The 23,093-nt window shown below is 43.7% G+C and overlaps 1 protein-coding gene across 3 annotated transcripts in view; it reads right to left on the bottom strand.

The window, feature by feature from the left end:
* Positions 1–23,093, bottom strand: part of PAH (phenylalanine hydroxylase) — a 42,547-nt gene that overhangs the window by 6,875 nt on the left and 12,579 nt on the right. For all 3 annotated transcript variants that reach the window (XM_088676757.1, XM_060279903.2, XM_035127988.3), the window contains exons 2-8: positions 21,961–22,068; positions 15,157–15,340; positions 9,148–9,236; positions 7,414–7,481; positions 2,305–2,501; positions 1,485–1,620; positions 1,027–1,096 (exon numbers count right to left, since the gene is read on the bottom strand). In XM_088676757.1, the coding sequence (XP_088532883.1) occupies positions 1,027–1,096; positions 1,485–1,620; positions 2,305–2,501; positions 7,414–7,481; positions 9,148–9,236; positions 15,157–15,340; positions 21,961–22,068 (852 nt within the window). The remainder of the gene's footprint in view (positions 1–1,026; positions 1,097–1,484; positions 1,621–2,304; positions 2,502–7,413; positions 7,482–9,147; positions 9,237–15,156; positions 15,341–21,960; positions 22,069–23,093) is intronic.

The following is a 23,093-nucleotide window of genomic DNA, read 5'->3' as shown; positions in this document are numbered from 1 at the left end:
TTCCCCACCCCCAGTTTTCTTTTCTTTTCTTTTCTTTTCTGTTGTGTGTGAAGCACAAGAGCTAAAATTAATTTGGGCAAAAAATTTAAGGAAACTTTCTTCCTTACTTAGTTATTAATGAATAATTCCACCACTCCCCTCCTGATTATGAATCGTTATGAGTTCATATAGGTAGGTGGGTTTTAGGAAGAAGAAAACTCAAAGTGTAAAAGTATGTAGTTTTCATACCTGATGGCATTACGACCAATTTCAAGGTGTTAGTACTAACATATAAGGTCCTATACAGCTCGCGACCAGGTTATCTGAGAGACTGCCTTACCCCTTCTGAGAGTTTCTCCTATTGACGGGGCTTGTGTTTTTAACTGTTTCAATGTACATTGCCTTGAGATGGTTGTATAGCAGGTGGTTAATAAATCAGTGACAATGATGATGATAACAACAACATAACATTAATGAGGCAACTTTTAAAGATCGAGCAAAAATTCAAATTAAAAAAAATCTAAATTCTGAAAAGTTACTGAATCTCAAAGTCATGCAAAATGTGATTTTAGGTCTAAGTGACACAATCAAAGAAGATCGTTTGAGTCTCTATTCAGGAGCATACCCACCACAAAAAACAGTAGTGAACATAGTGTGCCAAGTTCATTAAGGCACAATCCACAAACAGAACATTTCATTTCAGAAGCAAATGAAAAGTTATTTTGCTGTGTGTCCCCCTGGGGGAAGTGTGTACTATATTGGATTTCAGTCTTAATCAAGGCTTTTTTTTCATCCAGAACTCAGTTCCAGCACCTCTCAGGTGGGCACCATTGGCATTATAAGAAAACAAGGCAGGTGTTCATGGTGAGTTCCAGCACCTCTTTTTCTAGAAAAACAGCACTGGTTTTAATCCTAGAAACTCAATCCTTTGGCAGCCATATCTGGAGTGTTTGTGCTTAATCTCGATCCTGTATGATGCTTTTTGATTATTTTCTGAAAGGTGTTGTCTGTCAGTTGACATCTCTCTTTTTTAAGGGTTTTACTTACTTGAGAAAACTGAGCAAAGCTGGGGTCAGCAAACAGAGGGACATGTCCTAGGAGTTCGTGGCAAACATCACTAGAAGAGAAGCAGTATGAATAAACCTAGAGTGTGAAAAGCACACTGCTCACACTTTGAACACAAGGAGGACAGGCAGGGGGTCAATCACAGCCAATCACAGACTGCAGATCGAGCAGGTATACAGCTCACCTATCCCCAGCCTTTCCCACTACTGTGAGATGGGTTGTGCTTCTATTTCAATCACAGCCATTCTTTCTAAACCTGCATCTCTACATAAAAATTAGCACATGTAAATGTTACGCAAACCAGCACCTTCTTTTGTACCCGATATAGTTCTTCCTTTACTGACCCACCCTGATTTCATAAGGTGCTTTGCACATTTTAAAAAACCAAACAAACCACAAAACCAAAACTTGGCCTTTCACTTCATTGGCCAAATACTTACGGTTCTGGCGTGTACATTGGCCGCGATGAATGGCGGATGTATTGAGTAGAGTGAAACACCCTGAAAGCCAAGCCAGCCAAAAAATCCCGAGAAGACAGCAGGCCAGCTACAGGGCGCAGGCGGAATCCAGTGCAGCCTTTAAAGAAGAGCGGAGCTCTGCGTTACAAACTGGTTGGGTGGCCATCTGTCATGGATGCATTAGCTGAGATTCCTGCATTGCAGGAGGTTCGACTAGATGACTCTACAGTTCTTCGGTTCTGTGGTTGAAATCACTTTTGCACTTGTACAAAATGCAAGAAGCTGCCTTTTACTGAGTCTTAGCATTAGTCCATCTAGCTCACACCAGGGGAAGACAATGTAGTGCCCTCCAAATGTTGGTGGACTACAAATCCCATCATCCCTGGGCACTGGTGGTGTTGGCTGAGGCTGATGGGAGTTGTAGTCCAATAACATCTGAAGGGGAATCACATGGGCTACCTCTGGTCTACACCAATTGGCAGTGGTTTTCCAGGATTTCAGACAGAGGTCTGTCTCTCCAAGGCCCTTCCTGGAGATGCTAAGGATTGAATCTGAGGCCTTTTGGGTGCAAACCACATGCTCTACCACTGAGCTAAAGCCCTTTTCATTTATGGATCATTTATGCAATAAAATCCTATGCATGTTTACACAGAAGTTAAGTCCCATTGAGATTCCAGAACTGTGGGAATCGTTGGATTTAATGTGGATAGGATTGCAGCCTTAGTACATTCAAATATTAGGAACACAGTTATAGCAATTGTGTTGACAATGTCGTATCTTGGATCTTCACACCTTTACTTACTTTTCAAGAAGTTTGAGACATCTTCCAGCTGCGGGATGTTGTCTTCCTCATAGCCACAGTATTTCTCCAGGAGAGGGAAGACATGATTGTGTTCATAACAAGCGTGGGTGGGATACAGGGTCTTCAGCTCCCTGAAGACTGTGCCCCATGTTCTCTTCTCTTCCTCAGTGTATGTCACTCTGGGAATTGGCTGCCCACTAGAAAAAAAGAGGAAAAGGCAGCTAGCTTAAAGCTACTGCATGAATGCACCCCATTCCTGTTAACACCACCACCAAATAAGGTGCCTTTAATCACTGTATAGAAGAGGGGATTTCCTCCAAAGCCCTCAAGGAAACGTATCTGACTCCCTTGGATCAGCACAACAACTCAGTGAGGGAGGTGCCAGTGTGCTCACTGATACTTCCTATAGTGCCCACAAAAGGTCTCAGCAAATATACATTTCGTGATATGCCTCGCCTCCACAGCAGCCATTTTGTGTTTAGCCACATCCCGGTGGCAGCCATTTTGTGCATGGCACCCACAACGCTTCCTCAAAATTCCAAATGTGACTCAAAAAGATGGGCCACCTCAACCATGAGGTAACTCTTTCTTGTAGAAAACAGCACTGACTTTATGCACAAATAAACAAGCAAGCATAGCTTGGAGTCAAGTAATAGTGAGGCAAGGTGACACACAGGGGGCAGCAGATCAGACTTCCAAGAAATGCTCCCGCTGCTACGTCGTGCTCCTTTGAGGTAAGTTCTGCTGCCTCCTTAGCAACCCCCCACCCCGATAGCAGCCTCTCAGGGAAGAAGAGGTGCTGCTGGTGTCCTTCCACCCCTATGAAGGAAATGGCAATGGCTGTCCTCGGTGGTCTCCTCAGGATTGCACCCACCTGGTGTGATTCAGAGTGGTCCCCTTTCCCTTCACAACAGAGGCATTGTGGGAAATTCTAATGGCAGCTGGATTTGGCTACCTGTTGCTGCCTGGAGTTGCCAAGCTGGGGAAATACATTTAAAGGGGGGGGGCTGGGTGGACCTTAAAAGGCTGCTGGGCCCCTGGCCAGTATTGTGGGTGCTGATGCCAAGCGTGGCCCCACCCTGGCTTCCGGTCAAGCAATAACAGTATCCCTCAAAAGACAGCTTGTTACCAGCAGAGAAAGTGTGCACAACACAGACATGGACACAGCCAACTCCAAGAGGCCGAGATCCCTCCGAGGCCCCCAATAACAGATGTGAGGGGGCTGCCCTCCCCTGAAAAGCTGGTAGCCATTGCATGGTGTGTCTTGTGACTGAATATGTGGGGTGGGGTTTACCTGCCCCCCATATTTTGGCTCTCCTGAGCATTGACCCTTCTTACCAAGCACATTCAGCTCCGAAAACCACAGCGACATGCACCCCCATCTCCCGCCTCATTTTTCTTTCTACAGGCAGAAAGGCTGGGCCTTTTGCCCTGTTCTCGCTCCACACAGCTCTCGTAATCTGGATAAGCGCTGGTCTCATGTATATAAGCCACACTACAGCCACAGAGGACTGGCCATAGGATAACTCTCCCCTCAGATCTCCCCTGGCCCTAAAATTCTGCGGCCCTCTGAGTCAGCTGAGGTAATGGCTCAGCAGGAACAGCAAATCTGTCTCTGCCCTCCATGCAGTTCGCGCGCTGTCAGTCTGGCTCTGCCTTGAACGAGAAGGGAGTCCTTTGGCCTGCTTCACTTTATTGCCTTGACATTAAAACAGAGGGAGGCTGATTCTTCAGAAAATAATTTCAAAAATGGACAGGCAGCTCTCTCCCCACCCCCGCGCGCGGGGGGGGGGGAGAGTTCACCACCCCCCTCCCCAAATCAAAGAGTCTTTTCCAGCAATTTAATAGGGTTTTGTGGCACTGCTGGGATAATGCGAGGGATTTCTAGAGCCCCAGGCTCTTTGTCGAAATACAAGCGATACCCCACCATCCCCCACCCCCTTCGTTTTAGCCGGGGCCTGATGGCAGCCCCCCAATAATTGTGCAATTTTCTGTGTCTCTGCACCAGTCCTCCTTGATCTCTGGAGCTTTAAACGTGATTGTGAATTAGAGGGAGGGGGAACCGGGACCACTGTGGTTTCTATAGCATTGACCTTTTCTAATTAATCCTTAGGCCACCTTCATGGGCCCAGAGAATAGAGTAGAGGCTTAAGGCACTGCCAGACACCAATTCGAAAGCTGCCAAGATCAATAGACTAGTGCTCAGGGTGGCAGGTGAGGTGGGGAAGGGGAAGGGGGGAAACTGGGATGCAAGAGGGGAGGAGATAAGCATGAATGCCTGAGGGTGGTGGGGGAAAATGGGGCTTGCACAGCACCACCCTAAATTGCCCATCCTTTTCTGTGTGGGCCTTGGGAATGCTACCATTTCACTTTCACAACTTCTACCATATCTTGCTTTAATCTATCCTATCTTATCTATCTATCTAGAGATATCTATGCTGCTTTTCGCCACAAATGGTCCACTGGGGCAATTTACAGCAAAATAAGGCAGTATAAAACATAATAACATAATAAACAAGCACACTATGAATGATTCTCATAATATACATTCCTTGGTTGTGCAGAGATAAATTTTCAAAAGGAGGGGGGAAGCAGGGTAGGGTTGAAGGGGGGAAATCATTCCTGCCCATGTTAATTGCTACCTGATCTGCTGCCTCTTTTAAGGCTCAACGAGAAAACATGGTGTATCAGCTGGGGCTCATGGCAGCTATAGTCACAGCCATGCTATACATTTAAAGCACACTGAAAACACACATGACTTCCCCCAAAGAATCCTGGGAACTGTAGCTTACCCCTTCACAAAGTACTCAGCTCAGTCAGTAGAACAGGAGACTCTTAATTTCAAGGTTGTAGGTTCAAGCCCCATGTTGGGCAAAAAGATTCCTGCATTGCAGGCAGTCAAACTATATGACCCTTGTGGTCCCTTCCAACTCCACAATTCTATAGTTCTACAGTTCCCAGAATTCCTTGAGGGAGGCCATCTGCTTTAAATGTATGCTGTCCGTGTGGCCTTAGTCCAAACCACCTGGGGGGGCATCCAGTTGGTGAAGGCAGGTGTAGATGTATCCCGCTCTAGAGTTTGCAAGGTCCATTCGCATCGCCCTTCACAATGGTCAGAGGAGTTGGGTATCGGTGAGGAACTCACACACATCCGCCACTCTCAAGGGGCTTGGAATCAGCAACAGACTCGCACAGGTAGGTCACTGGGCCCTGGCATTTACCTGCCTTGGCCGATTTCTTAGGTGTGGTCCTGGAGTCCTGCTCTTGGGAGCAGCCAAGGGATGGGGCAGAACCAGTGTGCCTGTTGGCTTCCACATCTGATGAGAAAGGTGGCTGGAGGGCATCTTTACGAATAAAATCCTAACCTAAGGAAACCTGCAAACCAGGACAGGAGTGCCTGTGGCTCTCATGAACAGCAGAGAAGGGTAAAGGGATGGTGGAAGCAGGACAGAGGTTTGCAAGGACCCCTTAGAGAGGTGTTGCGTAAAATCAGTTCTAGATGAATATGGCCTCTTCAGCCCCGCCCCCCAATACCATGCAAAACAGTGGAGGGGAAGCAAGCCATTAAAAAATTCACAATGCAGCTGGGCCAGGAATGACAGTCACAGAGTATGAGATCAAGACCACGAGTGATGAATTATTCCAATGCTGTTTACAGCTTCTACTTTAATGTACATTGTGCGCATTCCCCATCTCTCCCCTGTTTAATGGCAGGAGCATAAGAGGCGCTGCTTCATTTGGCACTCGATGCTTTGTAGTTGCCTCTGATGTGCCATTAAATAACAAAGCTTTGCGAGGCCAGAGCTTGGTCCTCATCTGAATCCAATTGATTTCCGGTAAGATGCAATTTTAGGATAAATGCAGTCAAAGGAGGATTTAAGCACAGAGAGGAAAGGAAAGCCAGCAAGGGAAAATAAACACTTTGGGGGAAAGAATTGGTTTGATGAAAAGGTCCCTGGCCAGTTTTATCTGGACTGTCAGGCAGTTCAGATTTGGTGCTGTGACTGAGCCCTGAGTCCACATGGCAGTGCTCCAGTTTCCCCATCTCACTTTTAATTTAGCAGCAAACCATTCACCTAGGTCCTAAGAACATTGCAGGTTTGATCCCTGTATGGGGCAGCTGCATATTCCTGTATTGCAGGGGGTTGGACTAGATGATCCTCAAGGTCTCTTCCAGCTCTACCATTCTATGATTCTGTGTGTTCAAGTAGGTTGCCTTCAACCTCTTATATATGCTACCAGTAGAAAATAAGTTGCCTTTCTACTCGAAGACAGCCAGCGAGTGATGGCACAGGTTAAACAGAGTCATTTTATCCATCACGGTCCTTCTTTGGATAGTTCACAAAGTACATTAAAGTTAGCATATAGTTATGAAACACACTTGAACAGGGGTGTGAATCTCTGCCTGTGCACCCACCAAACAGATGGCTAACTATGCTTATTTGTTGTTCATTTGGAAGTGAGTTGGGAAATGCTTTATATATATATCATGAACACAGGGCTCATCTATGAGGCATCAAGCCACACTTTGGTGTTCAGAGAATTACAGAAATGTAGAAATGTTGGAAGGGAGCCCAAGGGTCACCTGGCAATGCAGGAATCCCAACTAAAGCATCCATGACAGATGGCCACCCAACTTTTGCTGAGGGAGTCCGTTCCACTATCAAACAACTCTTACGGTCAGAAAGTTCTTGCTGACATTTATCTGGTATCTCCTTTCTGGCAACTTGAAGCCATTGGTTTGGGCCCTACCCTTCAGAGCAGGAGAAAACAAGCATGCCCCATCCTCCGTGTGACAGCCCTTTAGATATTTGAAGATGGCTATCACATCTCCTTTCAGTCTCCTCTTCCCCAGGCTAAACATTACTCTCTACGCAGCCATTTCCTCTCCATCTTCTTCCCCTTCCTTCCTGGTCCTCAGCCTTTAAGCTTCCCTTGAGGACAGGGTCAGATGCCTGTCCCCCTCATTCGCACCCAAGCCCCAATATAACTTTTGTACTCATCCCATGAGAACTGGAGAAGAACCAGCAGGAACTCAAGGACTATGCAACACTCTCATTCACCATTTCTAGGATACATTTTGTCCCTTGCTGTCTTTTGCACACTTACTGTCTATAGTTGTAAGCTATATCAGCAAACTCCTTTCTTCTGGCGCGGTAAACAGGATCTTTGAAACCCTGGGGGGGGGGAGAGAATAATAAAAAGCACTGGTTTGTGAGTGTCAAAACAGAAACACAGTTTTAACAAGAAGTGCAGAAGCAACAAAGAGTCTTGTGCGCATTTTAAAAATGAAGGAAAGCGTAACTTTTTGTGGACTAGAATCTATTTCATCAAATGCATGAAGATTATCCTAAACTGACAGGTCCACATGGAGTGAGGGAGAGAGGAAGAAATGTTGGCAGTGAGGTCGGAGGGAAATAATATACAAGAAATATAGATGGTACCCATTGTGCTAAACCATAAATGCATGTAGAATAATGGCAGTGATACTTCACAACGCTTTGTTGATGGTAACACAGCCTATAGCATTGGGGAAGTTACAGGTGCCCAGTGAGGAAGAGGAAGAGCTTTGGCCCATAAGCCTGTGGGTTTTCTCCACTGCAGTCACCCCAGACAATGTAATGTTTCCAGATTCGCTTGCTTCTTCACATCCTAAATTACCTAATTGCAGCTTGGTTCCCCACCCCCCAAAAAATCCCGGAGGAAAGTCTCATTATCTAATTAATACTAGCTCATGCATGCAGGATACAGCTTTCATGTCAGTGCACTGAGGTTTTGTTTTGCTGATGATTTTGTCCTGCTTTCAACTACTGCGCCGTTTTTTTTATCCTGACCGAAGCTCTGAGAGGATTCTTTGATTCACTCATTCAGAGCAATTGAGTCTCCATTCACCCTGCTTTTCTTCTAGGACTCTGCCAAATATTTGTGTGCCAAGTGACTGTACAGAATACATAGCTCATTTCGGATTAAACTACATCTAGTGAAAGACAAATCACACTGCCCCAATTAATGTAATAGCTGCAATTTTATTTTATTTTTTAAAAAATTGCTGCATTGCGTGTAATTTATTTGCAAGTATCCTGCATTTGTTGAATTAATAGCAGTAAATCCTGGCTGCTGAGCTTCGTCTCCTGACATCAGAACAAGGTGCTATTAGCCTGAAAGGATAAGGCAAGTTGTTTACTTGCTTTGGGGTTGTGTGTTTCATTCTTTTTTCAAAAAAAAATTACCTGCCAGAGAGTCACATCCATAGGCTTAGAGTAAATTATAGCCTTTGGAGTGGCTCCAAGTTGTTGTTTTATAAATTGTACGAATTTGGGATTGTACCATTTCAGACTACTGGGGGGGGCATGTATTTGAACGGCTCCCACACATTACCCACACATTACCAAACGCTGAATTATTTCCTATAAGTAAATCCAAACAAGTGACCTATACATCATGGGTTCGTTTTGAAAATATTTGTCCCAAGTTTTTAGGAACATAGGAAGTTGCCTTAAACCAAATCATACCATTGGTGCATCTAATTCACTGTTGTCTGCACTGGCTGGTAGAAGCTCTATAGGGTTTTTGAATAGAGCTGTAATCATCATCAACAAAAGAAAACCTCAACAGTATCCAAGATAAAAAGATTCAGAATCCATAGCAGGGCATTACCTTTATTAGGCCAAGAAAAAATGTCACAAAACAGTGAAGTAGCTTTCAAGTTCTTCAGAATTCTCCATTAGGCTGAATGCTAAGCAAAGGCAGGGAGGGGGAGAAAAGGGTTCTCTGTGCTCATGAGGACTAGAAACATCATTTTTTAAAAAGTATGTAAACAGAAAGACTTTTTTTTTGCCTTACGGGGTGGTCGGCATCCAGTTCTGCTCCGTAGCTGAGAATTTGATTGGCAAATCTATCCAGTTCTTTAATAGTTCTTGGGAACCATGGAACTAGACAGTGGGAAAGAAAACATGAATAGTGTTTAGCTTCTTGTTGCTGGCTCCCTTCAGTGACTTTCTGTCACTGAGCTACGGTCTTTGCCATCTTCGCCAAATATAAATCAGCGAAGTGTTAGCCCTTATTTAATGTTAATGCTAGGTAATAATAATACTTGCATTCAAAGCATTGACAATACCAAGTCTTATGGCATTTAAGAACTAGCATATTTATTGATGGCACAAGGAATCAGTTAGTGTTTATGGAGTCACAAGGCTACTTTTTTTGATGTAACAGTCTAACTTACAGCTGTGCTGACTGTGACTGATACTTGTAGCCAAAAATATCTGGAGGGCACCAGTTTGATGAAAGCTGCCTAGGATGACATTTTTTGAATTTAGCATTTACATGGCATATAAGAAAAGCTTTGTGCGCTGAATTTCTGTCTCTTACATAGCCTCTGTCCATTAAAACACGACACTTCATATACAGCAATAAAGCAAGAAGGATATTAAAACGTGTTTCCCCTAAAAGCTAAGAAATATTATGAATTGTACCACTAGAGGGCAGCAGAAGCAAAATATTACTGCCTCAATCACACACCCTTTCTCTTAGAGTTCTGTTTACTAAAGCAGTGTTTCTCAACCACTGTTCCGCGGCACACTAGAGATGTTGCCTGGTGTGCCGTGGGAGAATTACTTTATATATAGTCAATATAGGCACAGAGTTAATTTTTTTAACATTTTCTAATGGTGGTGTGCCTTGTGATTTTTTTCATGAAACAAGTGTGCCTTTGCCCAAAAAAGGTTGAGAAACACTGTACTAAAGACATTTAACAACAAGCTTGTCCACACACTACAAAGAACACAGACACAAGCTGGCTTGACACGCATACAAGTGTTTGCATGAAAGAGCCAATTATTTGTTGGTTTGAACAGCTCGGCGTACACAAGCACACAGATTGCACACCCCTTAAATGCAATGGGTGGATACCTCTAACATAATAAGCACAACCAACTCAGATTTCCACCTGTGCAAGGAGATTTATGGGTGGAAAAATTAAAAAGAGCAAACTTTCTCTCCTGCTGTTAATAATAGCATTGTGGAGGAGTGTGATTGTGTTGCTAACCAGCTCGCCAACATGCCCAATCCTCATGCACGGCTCAGAGGTACATCCCACAGAGTGGTCTGAACGCACAGGCCAGACAGGTCTGGGTCTGGGCAGTGACTGGATGGGAGGCCACCTGCAAACCCCACAGAGCACATTTCAGTGATGGAAGGAAGCTGGAAGACTACGGTTTGAAATAAATAGGTGCCTTGTGTGCAAGCCACTTTTAGCCACATTGCACACATTCTAGCACATGGAGGCTGGATGCGAAGAGGGATTCCCACAGTTCCAGGGACTACATTCCTAGAACCATAGAATTGTAGACCCTGAGGATCATCTAGGCCAGTGGTTCCCAACAGGTGGTCCGCGGACCCCCAGGGGTCCGCGAGCTATGCCAGAGGGGTCCGCAAGATGCTATTAGAATAAAAAATATATTAAATATATTTCGTATGATAACAGATTTTTTTGTTTTGGCCGCTTCCTGCATGAGCAGAGTCTAGCGCAAAACTAGAATTAGATAGAGGCAGTAGTTCTGCTGTATGCCGTTAGGTGGCGCTTTACAAACACTACTGTTTTGCAAAGAGGCGGCGCGGGCATTCTACTAACGCTCACCTCCCCAAGATGCTTTGCGCGCGCCGGCTTCATTTGTGCGCTACTGCACAGGTACCCTGTCTTCTCCATTCCCCTCCCTCCTCCCTGGCGCGCGCTGCCTCTTTGCAAAACAGTAGTGTTTGTAAACAAAGCGTTGTTTTTCGTGGAAGCTACAGTTCACGTAGTTAAAAATGGACCGTTGGTTAAAAAGTGGTTCGTTAAAACAACAAAGGCCTACAGATGAAGAGGAAGATAATGCATTTGATGTTCAAGCAAGTAAGTCAGTGACTCTCGAACCGATCTTGTCAGTGTCCATTGAACCTAAATCGTCGGCGTCCCTTGAACCTAACCCTTCCAAGATCAGTGTTAGGCTTACTGGAAAAATTAGATTAGGAATTAGGAATTAGATTTAGGATTAGGAATTAATGGGGGTCCTTGTCACAATAGCAGCTTGATGAGGGGTCCTCGAGAAAATTTTGTTGGGAACCCCTGATCTAGACCAACCCCCTGCGATGCAGAGAGATGCAGCTGACAAATACAGGGATCGAACCTGCAACCTTGGCATCATCAGCACCACGCTCTAACCAACTGAGCTATCCACTTCGAAAGAATGAACTTCTGGAGTTCTTTTATGTGCTTCTGTCAGTGCTGAGGCATAGAACCGTTGGTTTGTCCTGCCCAGATGGACAAATGGGCTCTTGATAAAGCAGAGATGCTAAGGACTGAATCTGCTCGAGACATTCTGCATGCAATGCATCTGCTCTGCCCTTGAGCTAGGAGACCTCTCTTTATTGGATGCAATAATACTGCAATCACAGTAAGGTAAAAGGAAAAGGACCCCTGGATAGTTAAATCCAGCCAAAGGTGACTATGGGGTTGCAGCACTCATCTTGCTTTTAGGCCAAGTTTGTCTGCAGACAGATTTCCAGGTCATGTGGCCAGCATGACCAAGCCGCTACTGGTGCAACAGGACACCGTGACAGAAGCCAGCGTGCATGGAAATGCCATTTACCTTCCCGCTGCAGTGATACCTATATATCTACTTGCACTGATGTGCTTTCAAACTGCTAGGTTGGCAGGAGCTGGGACAGAGCAACAGGAGCTCACCCCGTCACGGGGATTCGAACCATTGACCTTCTGATTGGCAAGCCCAAGAGGCTCATTGGATGGCCATTGATTTTTTCCAAGAATGTCTTAAGGGCCATGGGGTCTTCAACCCCGGTCCACTTAAAATTAAGTGGGGGCTTACAGTCAGGTAAGAAGGTACAGGATTGCAAACTAAGGCTGTGCTTGAAAAGCCTTCCCTATTCTCATGTCCTCCAAATGTTGCTGGATTGCAGTTCCCATTAGCTCCAGCCAGCATGACCAATGGGGTGATGGGAGTTGGAGTCCAACCACATCTGGGGGGCACTAGGTTCCCCACCCCAGGACTAGGTGGGGCTTTGGGCAAATAAATTGTTACAAGGGCTAATTTGGGCTCAACTGCCCAGCTTATGCCAGAACCATTGGCCACAAAGAGCAAACAACAACAGCATTCCAAGAGATCCTTTTTAAAAATAGAAAATCACATTATCCGCTTGCTGAGATGTTCTTTGGCCCATTCGATGGGCCCTCTCCTCCTGCCCCAGTTAGCCAGACATGTTGTCTCTTCCTGCTGCCATTAATGAATGGCCAGAGCAAGCTGTTGCAACACTGACCCTCTGTGAAGCTCTGCAGAGCAAATGCAGGCTGATCAGTAATAAATATTGATTTGTCTGCAGGAGAAACAGCAGAGTTTTATGGTCCTGCGGTGAACACCCAAGTAGTGACCAATTTAACATGGGGTCAGATGCTTAATAGGATGCTAATCAGCTATTTATATGAAGGGGCAACAAAACCGCTTCAGAGGTTCTGTGGAACTCTGCCCATTCTGGGGAGGGGTCAGAGACAGGGCTTTAAAATTTATTGTCGGTCCTAGGCACAGGTTGGAGCCTTTTAAAACATAGCCAACTGCTCAGCTCAGCCCCAGGGTCCTAACAAACAAGGCTTCTACAGACTCTAAGCCTCTAGCTTGTCTCCGGACAGCAAAGCATTGTCTTTACTCACCCCCACCCCCCCAAACTCCCACTGAAACAGAATCATATTTAATTCTTAGATTCAAGGCTACTGGGGGGGCGGTGTTCTAAACTTTTTGCCCATATTAAAAAGGCTTGTGAACAAATGGCACCATGGCTTAGTTGGACAATAACAAATCCTGAGTACAGCTCATGGCTAGTCTTTTCCCTCTAGACTGGAAGAGCTCCATTTTTAAAATGGCACACAGATTGGAGACAGGGAAGTGGTGACATCCTGTTTGAAAGCTGCTCCTCAAAGCACCTTTGTCTGCATTGCTTCATGGGAAGGTTGGCTGCTTATGATAACTTTGCAATATACAAGATTGCTGTGTAAATCAGCTTTCTGTAAACCCCAATCCTAACTGCATCGACTTGAAACTAAGACCCAACAGCTTCAATGGGTCTTACGTTTAAGGGAACATGCCATAAGATGCTAAAAAATGACAGAGAAGTAGAACCCTCTTCTCTTTCTTTTTTGGGCCAAATTATAATTAAGAAAGATGAAGCAAGATAACCTCCCCCCCCACACACACACACAGTCCCCAAAGTAATTAAACCTTCACTTTTAAGTGATTGTGATTCCCTGCCAAGCCATAACATTTTGCCCCTTTCCTGAATGGAGGGCTCCAAATATTTTCCTTTTTCTCAATGCAATGTCATGGACAGGACACAAAGGGAAGGGTAAGGAGATTATAAGGATTTATTCCAGGAAGATATTACTACCCTTTCATGTTGCTCCCGGGAAGGAAGAAGAGGCAGCAGACCTAAAGCATTTTAAGCCAGCCTTAACTGAAATCCTATTAAGATCACATCTGCTGCTTGAGAAGCCAGGAGGGCATTAAGATTTGGATACGTGTACATGTGTATGAGACATAGAGAAGGGTCTCTATGTGGACACTCATGGAATACTGCACTGGTCATTGAAAAGATACCTCCAGGTGACTGTCTTACTCCTGTGTGGTGGGGTCTGCATATTTATTTCTATATACTGTAATGGATAAGGAATCCATAAGTGACGAATTCTGAATGCAAACAGGCACCATGATGGGACTCATGTTCTGATTGTGGGATTCTCTGAGTGCCTACTCTTGGGAACAGGAATTTTGACTACATGGTCCTCTGGTCTGATTAGGTTATGTCTTTGTGAATATCACACATAGCTGAACCATTTGGCACAGTGATTGTGGGGAAATGTTCGCCACTTAATTTGTAGACTCTGCACCCCCCTCTATACCTTTAATTTCCCTATTTCTCCTTATATTTTGAAGCAATGTTTCTAATGTCAAAATGAACAACAATGGAGATAAGGGGCAGCCCTGTCTAGTAGCTTTTCTTATTTGCCATTTGTCAGAGAGAATATTGTTTATTAGTATATTATTAGTATATTTGCAGATTGATCAGTATAACTTACCTTAATTCCCGCTTAGAAAGAATTATAGAAAGAATTATACCTATCTCCATCTTCTCTAACACCTTGCTCATAAATGACCAAGAGATCTTATCAAAAGCTTTCTCAGCATCTAAGAAAATTAAAGCTGCTTGTTTTTCATTTCTTATTTCCAGGTACTCAATTAAATTAATTATATTTCTTATGATGTCTTTCATTTGTTGACCTGGTAGAAAACCTGCTTGATCCCTATGGACACATTTAAAACTTTTTTTTCAACCTGTTAAGGCTAAAATTGCAACAAATAATTTATAGTCACAGTTAAGTAGTGAAATTGGTCTGTAATTTTTAGTCTTTGTTAAGTCACAGTTTTGTTTAGGAATCAGGGTAATAAATGCATCTTTCCAGGAAGCCGGAACCACTCCAGTTGCTAAAATTCTATTCATAGTGTCTTTAAGTGGTTCGATCAAAGCCTCCAGATGTCTTCTAAAGGTTATATAGTTACTCATCTCCTTGACATCTGATGGGAGGGTGTTCCACAGGGTGGGTGCTACCACTGAGAAGGCCCTCTGCCTGGTTCCTTGTAGCATCACTTCTCACAGTGAGGGAACTGCCAGAAAGCCCTTAGAGTTGGACCTCAGTGTCCGGGTTGAACAATGGGGGTAGAGATGCTCTTTCAGGTATACAATAGGGCTGGCAGTTAACATCTTTGCTGTAGGGAAGGAATGTTGTTATTCTGAACAATATCTCCTTACCAGCATCCTTCCTCTTTTCACGCGAAAGCTCGTGGACATTTGCTCCAATGTCGTCTCTCAGTGTATGGATGATTCCCTCAAGAGCTGGGATGTTCTTGCTTTCCAGATTGATGAAAAATTCGTACTCATCTTTGTTCAGCCGGGAAGGTCTGGATTCAATGTGGATCAGGTTTATCCCCTTCTCCTGGAACAAAGATGGTAACACAGTGAAGAATGAAGCACGATTTTGGCTGGTGGCCTAGAAAGTGGCTGGGGTCACTGGGTAGTTCACGGTGCATTAAAAAAAAATCAAACTATGTTTATGAAGACTGAGCAGGCACACAAGTCCCCTGGTGTCTTCCCCACTATGGCAATATGCATCATATTTTCTAAATATGAATCCTATTTTCATCAACGAAAGTAATAGTACCACTCTATTCTGCCGTGGTCAGATACCACACCACCAGGAATACCATGTCCAGTTCTGGGCACCGCAATTTAAGAAGGTTGTTGACAAGCTGGAATGTGTGCAGAGGAGGGCAACTAAGATGATCAAGGGTCTGGAACCTAAGCCTTATGAGGAATGGTTGAAAAAGCTGGGTATGTTTAGCCTGGAAAAGAGGAGACTGAGAGGAGATATGATAGCCATCTTCAAATATCTTAAGGGCTATCACATGGAGGAGGGACCATCCTTGTTTTCTCCTGCTCTGGAGGGTAGGACCCGAACCAATGGCTTCAAGTTGCAAGAAAAGAGATTCCAGCTAAACATTCAGGAAAGTTTTCTGACAGCAAGAGCTGTTCAGCAGTGGAACAGACTCCGACAAGAGGTGGCGGACTCTCCTTCCTTGGAAGTTTTAAAACAGTGGTTGGATGGTCATTTGTCATGGATGCTTTAGCTGATATTCCTGCATTGCAGGGGGTTGGACTAGATGACCCTTGGGTCCCTTCCAACTCTATGATTCAAAGCGATGGACTGGATATGGATAGGACACCCTTATTTTCATTTTTGGAAATGTTGGAGGATATGTTTGCCTAAATTACCATATGCAACTTTTATGCCCATTCTCTCCTTGTTGTCATGCAAATCCTCTTTTTCGGTAATGCCTAGCTGGCCACCTGAGCAACTTCTTCTTTCTATCAAGTGACTATTGTAAGCAATTAAATGGACCGGTATCCTCACCGCATGCCAGAAGCACAAATTCTTTTCTTTCTTTGTTAAAAGAAAGAGGACTGCTTGGTCTGTGTTGAAAACACTGCTATGGTCATTATAGAAAACAGTCACCTCCAAGAATAGTCATGATAAATGCTGGGGTGTGTTTTTTTTTGGTACTTTAACCTTAAATAAATTCAAGAGCAGACCTCTGAAGTGGCTCCCCACCATCGCTTGCCATGAGCATTGCTGTATGTGCCTTTCTCTGAGTTCTTAGCAGATGAACTTAAATTGTTTGACCAGATACCAACACAATAAGTTGAAAAGGTCAGAAGTGCATTCAAATCCTGCAGCTCAGGAAAGATGTTCTCCTAATTGAGCTGGTCTCCATGCAAATAATGCATTTAACTAGGCTGGTCCCCGAGGTCAAGTTGTTTTAGTTCTCTAAAGGTCTGTATCACACACAGACAATGCTTTGTGTTTGCTATTTAATTAGGCGCTCGCAAATCATTAGAGGGCTCCAGCAGTAGGAAAACTTAAAATTACTCCCAGCAAGATTGATTATGATTGAGACCAGGCTCAAAAAGTCACAGCCTGCTCTCAGAAAGGAACCTTCCTTGGATCATCTTTGATATTAAGGCTTTATATCGGAGATGTATTTGTCTTCACTGCAAAAGGGCTATGGAGCATCGCACTCAGTTGTATCGCATCTTAAGAGCCACAGCAGCCAGAAATGTTACAGCATCTCCACCACTTAGGGTTTGGTGCCAGAGTAAAGTTTCAGCACCCATCACCAAGGAGGCCAAAGTAGAGGGCAGAATGAAACTCTTTTTGACCCTTCTTATGTGAGAGTCCCTGGACTCGCTGCAGAGCAGAATGAATGACTGCAGGGCGCCAGGAAGGGACAGATGGCTGAAGCTGTGGAAATAGAGAGATTAAAGGAGTGCCTATTACTGTTCTAAAAGCCACAAGGCCACACAAGGAGGAGGTTGCAAAGGGTGCTGAGAGTTGTTGGGAGAACAACACTCTCTTCCCCTTCCCATAGCTACAATTCCCAGATTTCCCTGTGATGAGGGACAGAATGTCAAAACCACTCTGAAAATTGCACCACCAGAGTCCCCTATCAACTCTTAACAACTTTAGCAAACTACAACTCTCAGAATTCTTTGCGGGAAGCCATGACTCTTCAAAGTGGTATCATAGTCATTTAAATGTAGGGCATAAATGTGGCCGTAGTCACAACTAATTTGCTGGTCTGTATCCATTATGTGTTGCTTTGGGCTCATCCAGATTTTCTTTTGTGCTGTGTTTCTTCTAGGCACAGGTCCTAGAAAGTGTCTGAGCATGGGTGGACATTTCCCTGCAGAAACCCGATCTTTGCCAGTGAATCAGAGCAAAAAGCAATTCGTGGAAAACCTGAATTTGTTTGTTCTGATTCAGAATTAAAGAGTGGGTTTTCGAAGGGAAAGTGCCAGGGCTAATAATAATAATATCACTAGAACATGGTACTTTAAAGCACAGTCTTGTGCCTAGAAAGCATGGGGCAAAAGCTAAGTGTGATAAGCCCTTTGAGGTTCGCTCAAAGATTCACTGGGCAACCCCATACTTCTTATGCAGATATAAACCCCATCAACTTCAGTGGCAGTTACTCCAAGGTAAGTGCACTAACTCCAAGTTAAGTGTGTACAGGATTGCAGTCTAAGGATGTAATGCAGTACTCACTCATGAGTCCCACTGAACACACTGGAATTAATTCCAAGTAGACATGTACAGAACTGAGCTACAAAAATGGTTTTGGGGCTTCCTTAACAACATTTAGTAACATTCAATTAAATCCGCAGGGTTGTTATAATTCTGTGGTTATTCTGTGAGCCATCCTGAGATTTTATGATGAAGGGTAGTATATAAATTTAATAAACAAACAAATAAACGTGATCTTTCTGTTACTAGTAATTGGTTTAATTCAAAATATTTATAGCTGTTTAGAGCTAGATAAATTTTTGAAATCCTAATAGCATTTCAGTACTCATACTCCACCTAGTGCCTACTGCGAAACTTGCAACTAATTGTATATAAATTCATTTCAAAGTGCTTACAATTATAAAATAAAAGAGAGTGTTTTCCATTATAAAATAAAAGAGAGTGTTTTCCATTATAAAATAGTGTTTATAGTGTTTACTCCAGGGTTCTTTGGATGCATTATTCTGTAAACCAAGTAAAAGAAGCAGAAGGAGTCATACAGGCCTGTTGAACCACTGCACTATTTTTACCTATTTTTTTCTTTAAAAAGCCTAGGTGACCTATTTATGGAGCATTCATCCCAATTTGTTTGCACATTTTCAGGGTGGTTAGACAATGTCGACTATTTACAGAGAATCCATTCTCATTTGTTTATGGGGAAGTTATACAATATTGCATCAAGCAATTGTTACCCCATACTTCTTCCCAGTGCATTTCCCTAACCTTTTCTTTATTGTGGGGGGGGGGGAGAGAATGATGGGGAGAGAGGAGCAAGTTGTGCAAGTGCTCCATTATCAGCTTTAACTGAACTCAAATTTGCTAGCATGTTATTGAATCCAACTTGGAAATACTGAGAGTCTAGAAGCACCCTGAATCTATGTTCACCAGCTAAAGTAAAACAGACATGAAGTTGAGAATTGTCCCCTCCCATACCCTGTACAACAATATGTCAATGAACAAAGCTCTCTCCCCCCCCCAACATTATATTAGCACCAACATCTGTTTCCAGGATGCTCTGGAAAGTGGGTGAATTTCCTGAGTCAACACTTTCTCTCGTCTGGAATGACCCTGATTCCCAGCTAGTGAAATGGAAGGGGACGAGCTATAAAACCCATCTGTAGCTCCTTCGCTATTAAAATGTCTTCTTTCACATCCATCATGGTAAACCTCTTCAAGGTTTTCTCAAGGAATGGTAACCAAGTGTAGTGCTGAGCAGAGTTGTCTCTGTGTCCTTAATGATAGTGATATTAAGCACCGTTGTTTGAACCTTTTGCCACCTCATAAGAGCATAGGAAACTGCCTCATGCTGAACATTGGTCCATGTAGCTCAGCACTGACTGACAGCAGCTCTCCAGAGATTCAGGCAGGGATCATTCCCAGCCCTACCTGGAGATGCCAGGAATTGTACCTGGGACCTTCTGCATGTAGAGCAGATGCTCTGCCTATGAGCTATGGCTCTTTTGCAATTATAAAACACATTCATCTTCTACTGAAGACAACGAAAAGACTGCCCTCAAAACCATTGGTTCCTCCCCATTTACTTATAGCACCTGAGGCCCTACACAATTCCATAACTGAATTTTTAGCAATAGGTACTCCACCCATCTGTTTCCATCCCTGATGAAAATGCATCACTTTTAACAATGAGTTTATTCCCGCATTCCCCTCATCAGAGTAATGGATGGGTTAATTTTTATCTGGGCTGAACAGATCTCCTGCAGCAAATGGCTATTCCAGTTGCATCAATACACAAACACCACTCCCCTCCGAAAATGATGTGACCATCCACTCGGTTGCCAAATGTGCAGACGTGACTCTTTCAAGGTAGCTAGGATAGTTTCACTGACCAAAGTAAATATTGCTTTTTATAAGCACATCCAAAATACTGAGAAAGATAACTGTTTTAAAGTTCTGTTTGCTCAGCAGAAGGGAGAGACGGCAGAGAAATCTTTGTTAAGAGTTACATATCTGACGACTCTATACGTACATTTTGCCCATCGCATATAGCAGGTGTGGGGAACCTTTGGTCCTCCAGATGCTGCTGAACTACAACTCCCATCATCCCTGACCATTGGTCAAGCTTGCTGGAGTGGATGGGAGTTGTAGTTCAATTAACATCTGGAGGTTCCCCAATGCAGTTTGGGCAATTGCTCATTGCCTAGCACTAAAGGAGCTGGCAAAAATTCAGTTTTTCAACTCAGAACCAACTGCATCTTCTTTCTGGGATGCTTGATGGACAGGTGAGTTCTGAGTAAGCTGCATCAACTGTGGGGGAACCAGTTCTGGAATAATTACACACACAAACTTTTACTTTGCTAGATAGGGATTTATGGTTCCCATTCTTCTGGGTAATCCTTATTTTTTCCCTGGGTTAACAAACAGAAGTGGTCTTGGGACATATAACTTTTTCTACTTGTATTTCCCCTCCATATTTCCCTTTCACTGGCTAGGTAATTTAATTTCCCCCCAGACACAAAACAAGTTGCCAGTAGTTTATTACACAACAGTTTCTCTTTTCAGAACTGTTCTTCTCAAATGAGCTGCTTTTAAGAGGAGACTCGATGTTCTTTAAAGGAAACAAATGAAACCACAGAGGCTGGGCTTTTAACATGAGATGCTCACCCCAGTGAGTCATGCCTGGCTCGCCAGCATTGGCATCTTTTTGGCATCAGGTTAATACTTTCCTCTTCTCTTAAGCATCAGATAAAATATGATCCAGCTGTGCCAAGGCTTTGTTAGTGCTCTCTCTGGGTTGTTGATAGGTCTTTTCCTCCTCGCCTGCCCCTGCGTAGGCTGGTTTTATGCTTTTATGCCTTGTGTGTTCAATTTTGATGGTGATTTTTGTACGTTTTAAAACAATTTTGTCTATTTTAAAACTTGATTGTAAGTCGCCTAGAGACTGCCCTGTGTCACGTTACCAGCAATTCAAAAAGAGCTGTTAATAAAGGCTCGATAACGCCCTCTGTTTTGTGAACAATCTGACTTCCATAAATAGTGCTTCCCCCAAGAAAAATTATTTGGGGACACTCCCACCACATGTGCCAGAACTGTATGCAGTATCCCAAGGGCGGTCATTCAATGTACGAAAGCATTATAGTATTGGCAGTTTTATTTTCTGATGATCTCTAACATGAAATTTGACTCCTTAAAAAAAAAAAGAAATAAGTTGCCTCCCACAGGAGTAACCTTTTTATCAAGCTATCCACCGCAACCCTGTGATTGCTGTAGTGGTCAGTCGCTGCCAATTCCTCTGGTGTAAGTGTGGTGTTAGGTCTGTGTTTACTCAAATAAATAACAATTAAATACTAGAAATTGTCTCCAGCAACACAAGGATAATGAAGTCATTGATTCCTCCATTGATAGGGGGTTGCACAAGATGACCCATCGGGTCCCTTCCAACTCTCTAATTCTATGATTCTGCTGTCACCTGCATGGTTTTTTTAAAAACACATACAAATTCGATATCAGCAAAGTTTTATACATGATCCTCTGTACTTGGAAATACGCCCCATATTGAAGAAGTTCCTTTCTTCCCAAAGAGATGGGAAATGGACGGGACCCATGGACATGGCAGCAAGGGCATGGCTGTTACTAAAAACAGCAGCTTTGCATCTAGTTCCAGCATCTGCAATATCTAGTAGAATTTGCCTTGTGCTGTGGTGACGTCACGGCATTCCACTTTTCTCAGCCAATGATATAAATTGGGAGTGGGGAAATGAAGAATGATATGATGGCATAATGCAAGAGCTTTCCCCAGAGGTTTTTAACATGCATGCAATGAATACATGGGGTGTGGGTTGCAGAGGTGGTGTTGCAGTAGCGCTGGACTCAGCAGCTAAGGATAATGCATCAGGATTGCAGTTTTGACAGCCAGATGTTGGTTCTGAAATTTCAGTCGTGTTTCTCTTGCCATACAGGCTTAGCAAAGCACATACCTCAAATATGCGTAGCACTTTAGCCAAAGCTCCAACTTCTTCTTTGAGGGAGAAAATCAAGGAGATTGCATCGTTCTGGGCCTTGCTTTCTTCAATGTAGCTGGATTCCTGCATGATACATAACGCAAATGTTGACCATAAGTCTTTTCTCATAAACATGTGTTACAAGAGAGAAAAAATGGGACAAACTCAAACCATCTGGGCCAAAGTCTACATTCTGGAAAGTCTGCTGTGTGGTCAAGAAATCTTGGAGGCAGGGGTTTCTTGTGTCTTGGCACAAGAAGCTATAAAAGCCATTCACTACGAACAATCTTGCTAATGAGGAAATGGTGAAGACAAAGAGATCCAAAGACTGCTGGTAGGTTGCACAATTTTATGAGGAAAATCTTGAATAGATCCATGATAGTGTTGTTTGCAAATCTAAGCAACCCATGAGGATTTGATTTAAAAACAAAACAAAACAAAACACCAGTTAATTTTATCCCTAGAAGAGCCAGGAATCCATCACTCAGAAGATGCTTTTAACTTCAGCACATCAATTTAGTCCACAAGGGCGAGGGAAGCTGCTCCTCAAAATAGGCCACAGCTAAACAAAAGAGAGGGGGACGCAGGTGGTGCTGTGAGTTAAACCACAGAGCCTAGGGCTTGCTGATCTGAAGGTCGGTGGTTTGAATCCCTGCGACAGGGTGAGCTTCCGTTGCTCGGTCCCAGCTCCTGCCAACCTAGCAGTTCAAAAGCACGTCAAAGTGCAAGTAGATAAATAGGTACCGCTCCAAGCAGGAAAGTAAATGGCATTTCCGTGTGCTGCTCTAGTTCGCCAGAAGCGGCTTTGTCATGCTGGCCACATGACCTGGAAGCTGTACGCTGGCTCCCTCGGCCAATAATGCGAGATGAGCCCCGCAACCCCAGAGTCAGTCACGACTGGACCTAATGGTCAGGGGTCCCTTTGCCTTTTTAAACAAAAGAGAACTTCACCTGTAGAAGTCTGTTTGGACATTTAAAATGTTTGAAGAACAGAAACTACTCAGGGCAAATTTATATGTATTACAAATTTATATTCAGAAGTCCCCCAATGTTGGATTGTCTCAAACAAACCTGACCTACTCCCTCCTGATTTAAGGAAGGGGAATGGT

This window comes from Zootoca vivipara, chromosome 9, assembly GCF_965207765.1.
Source record: "Zootoca vivipara chromosome 9, rZooViv2.hap1.1, whole genome shotgun sequence".
Lineage (NCBI taxonomy): Eukaryota > Metazoa > Chordata > Lepidosauria > Squamata > Lacertidae > Zootoca > Zootoca vivipara.
Note: the sequence above shows the minus strand (reverse complement) of the source record. Positions and strands in the feature narration are given on the sequence as shown.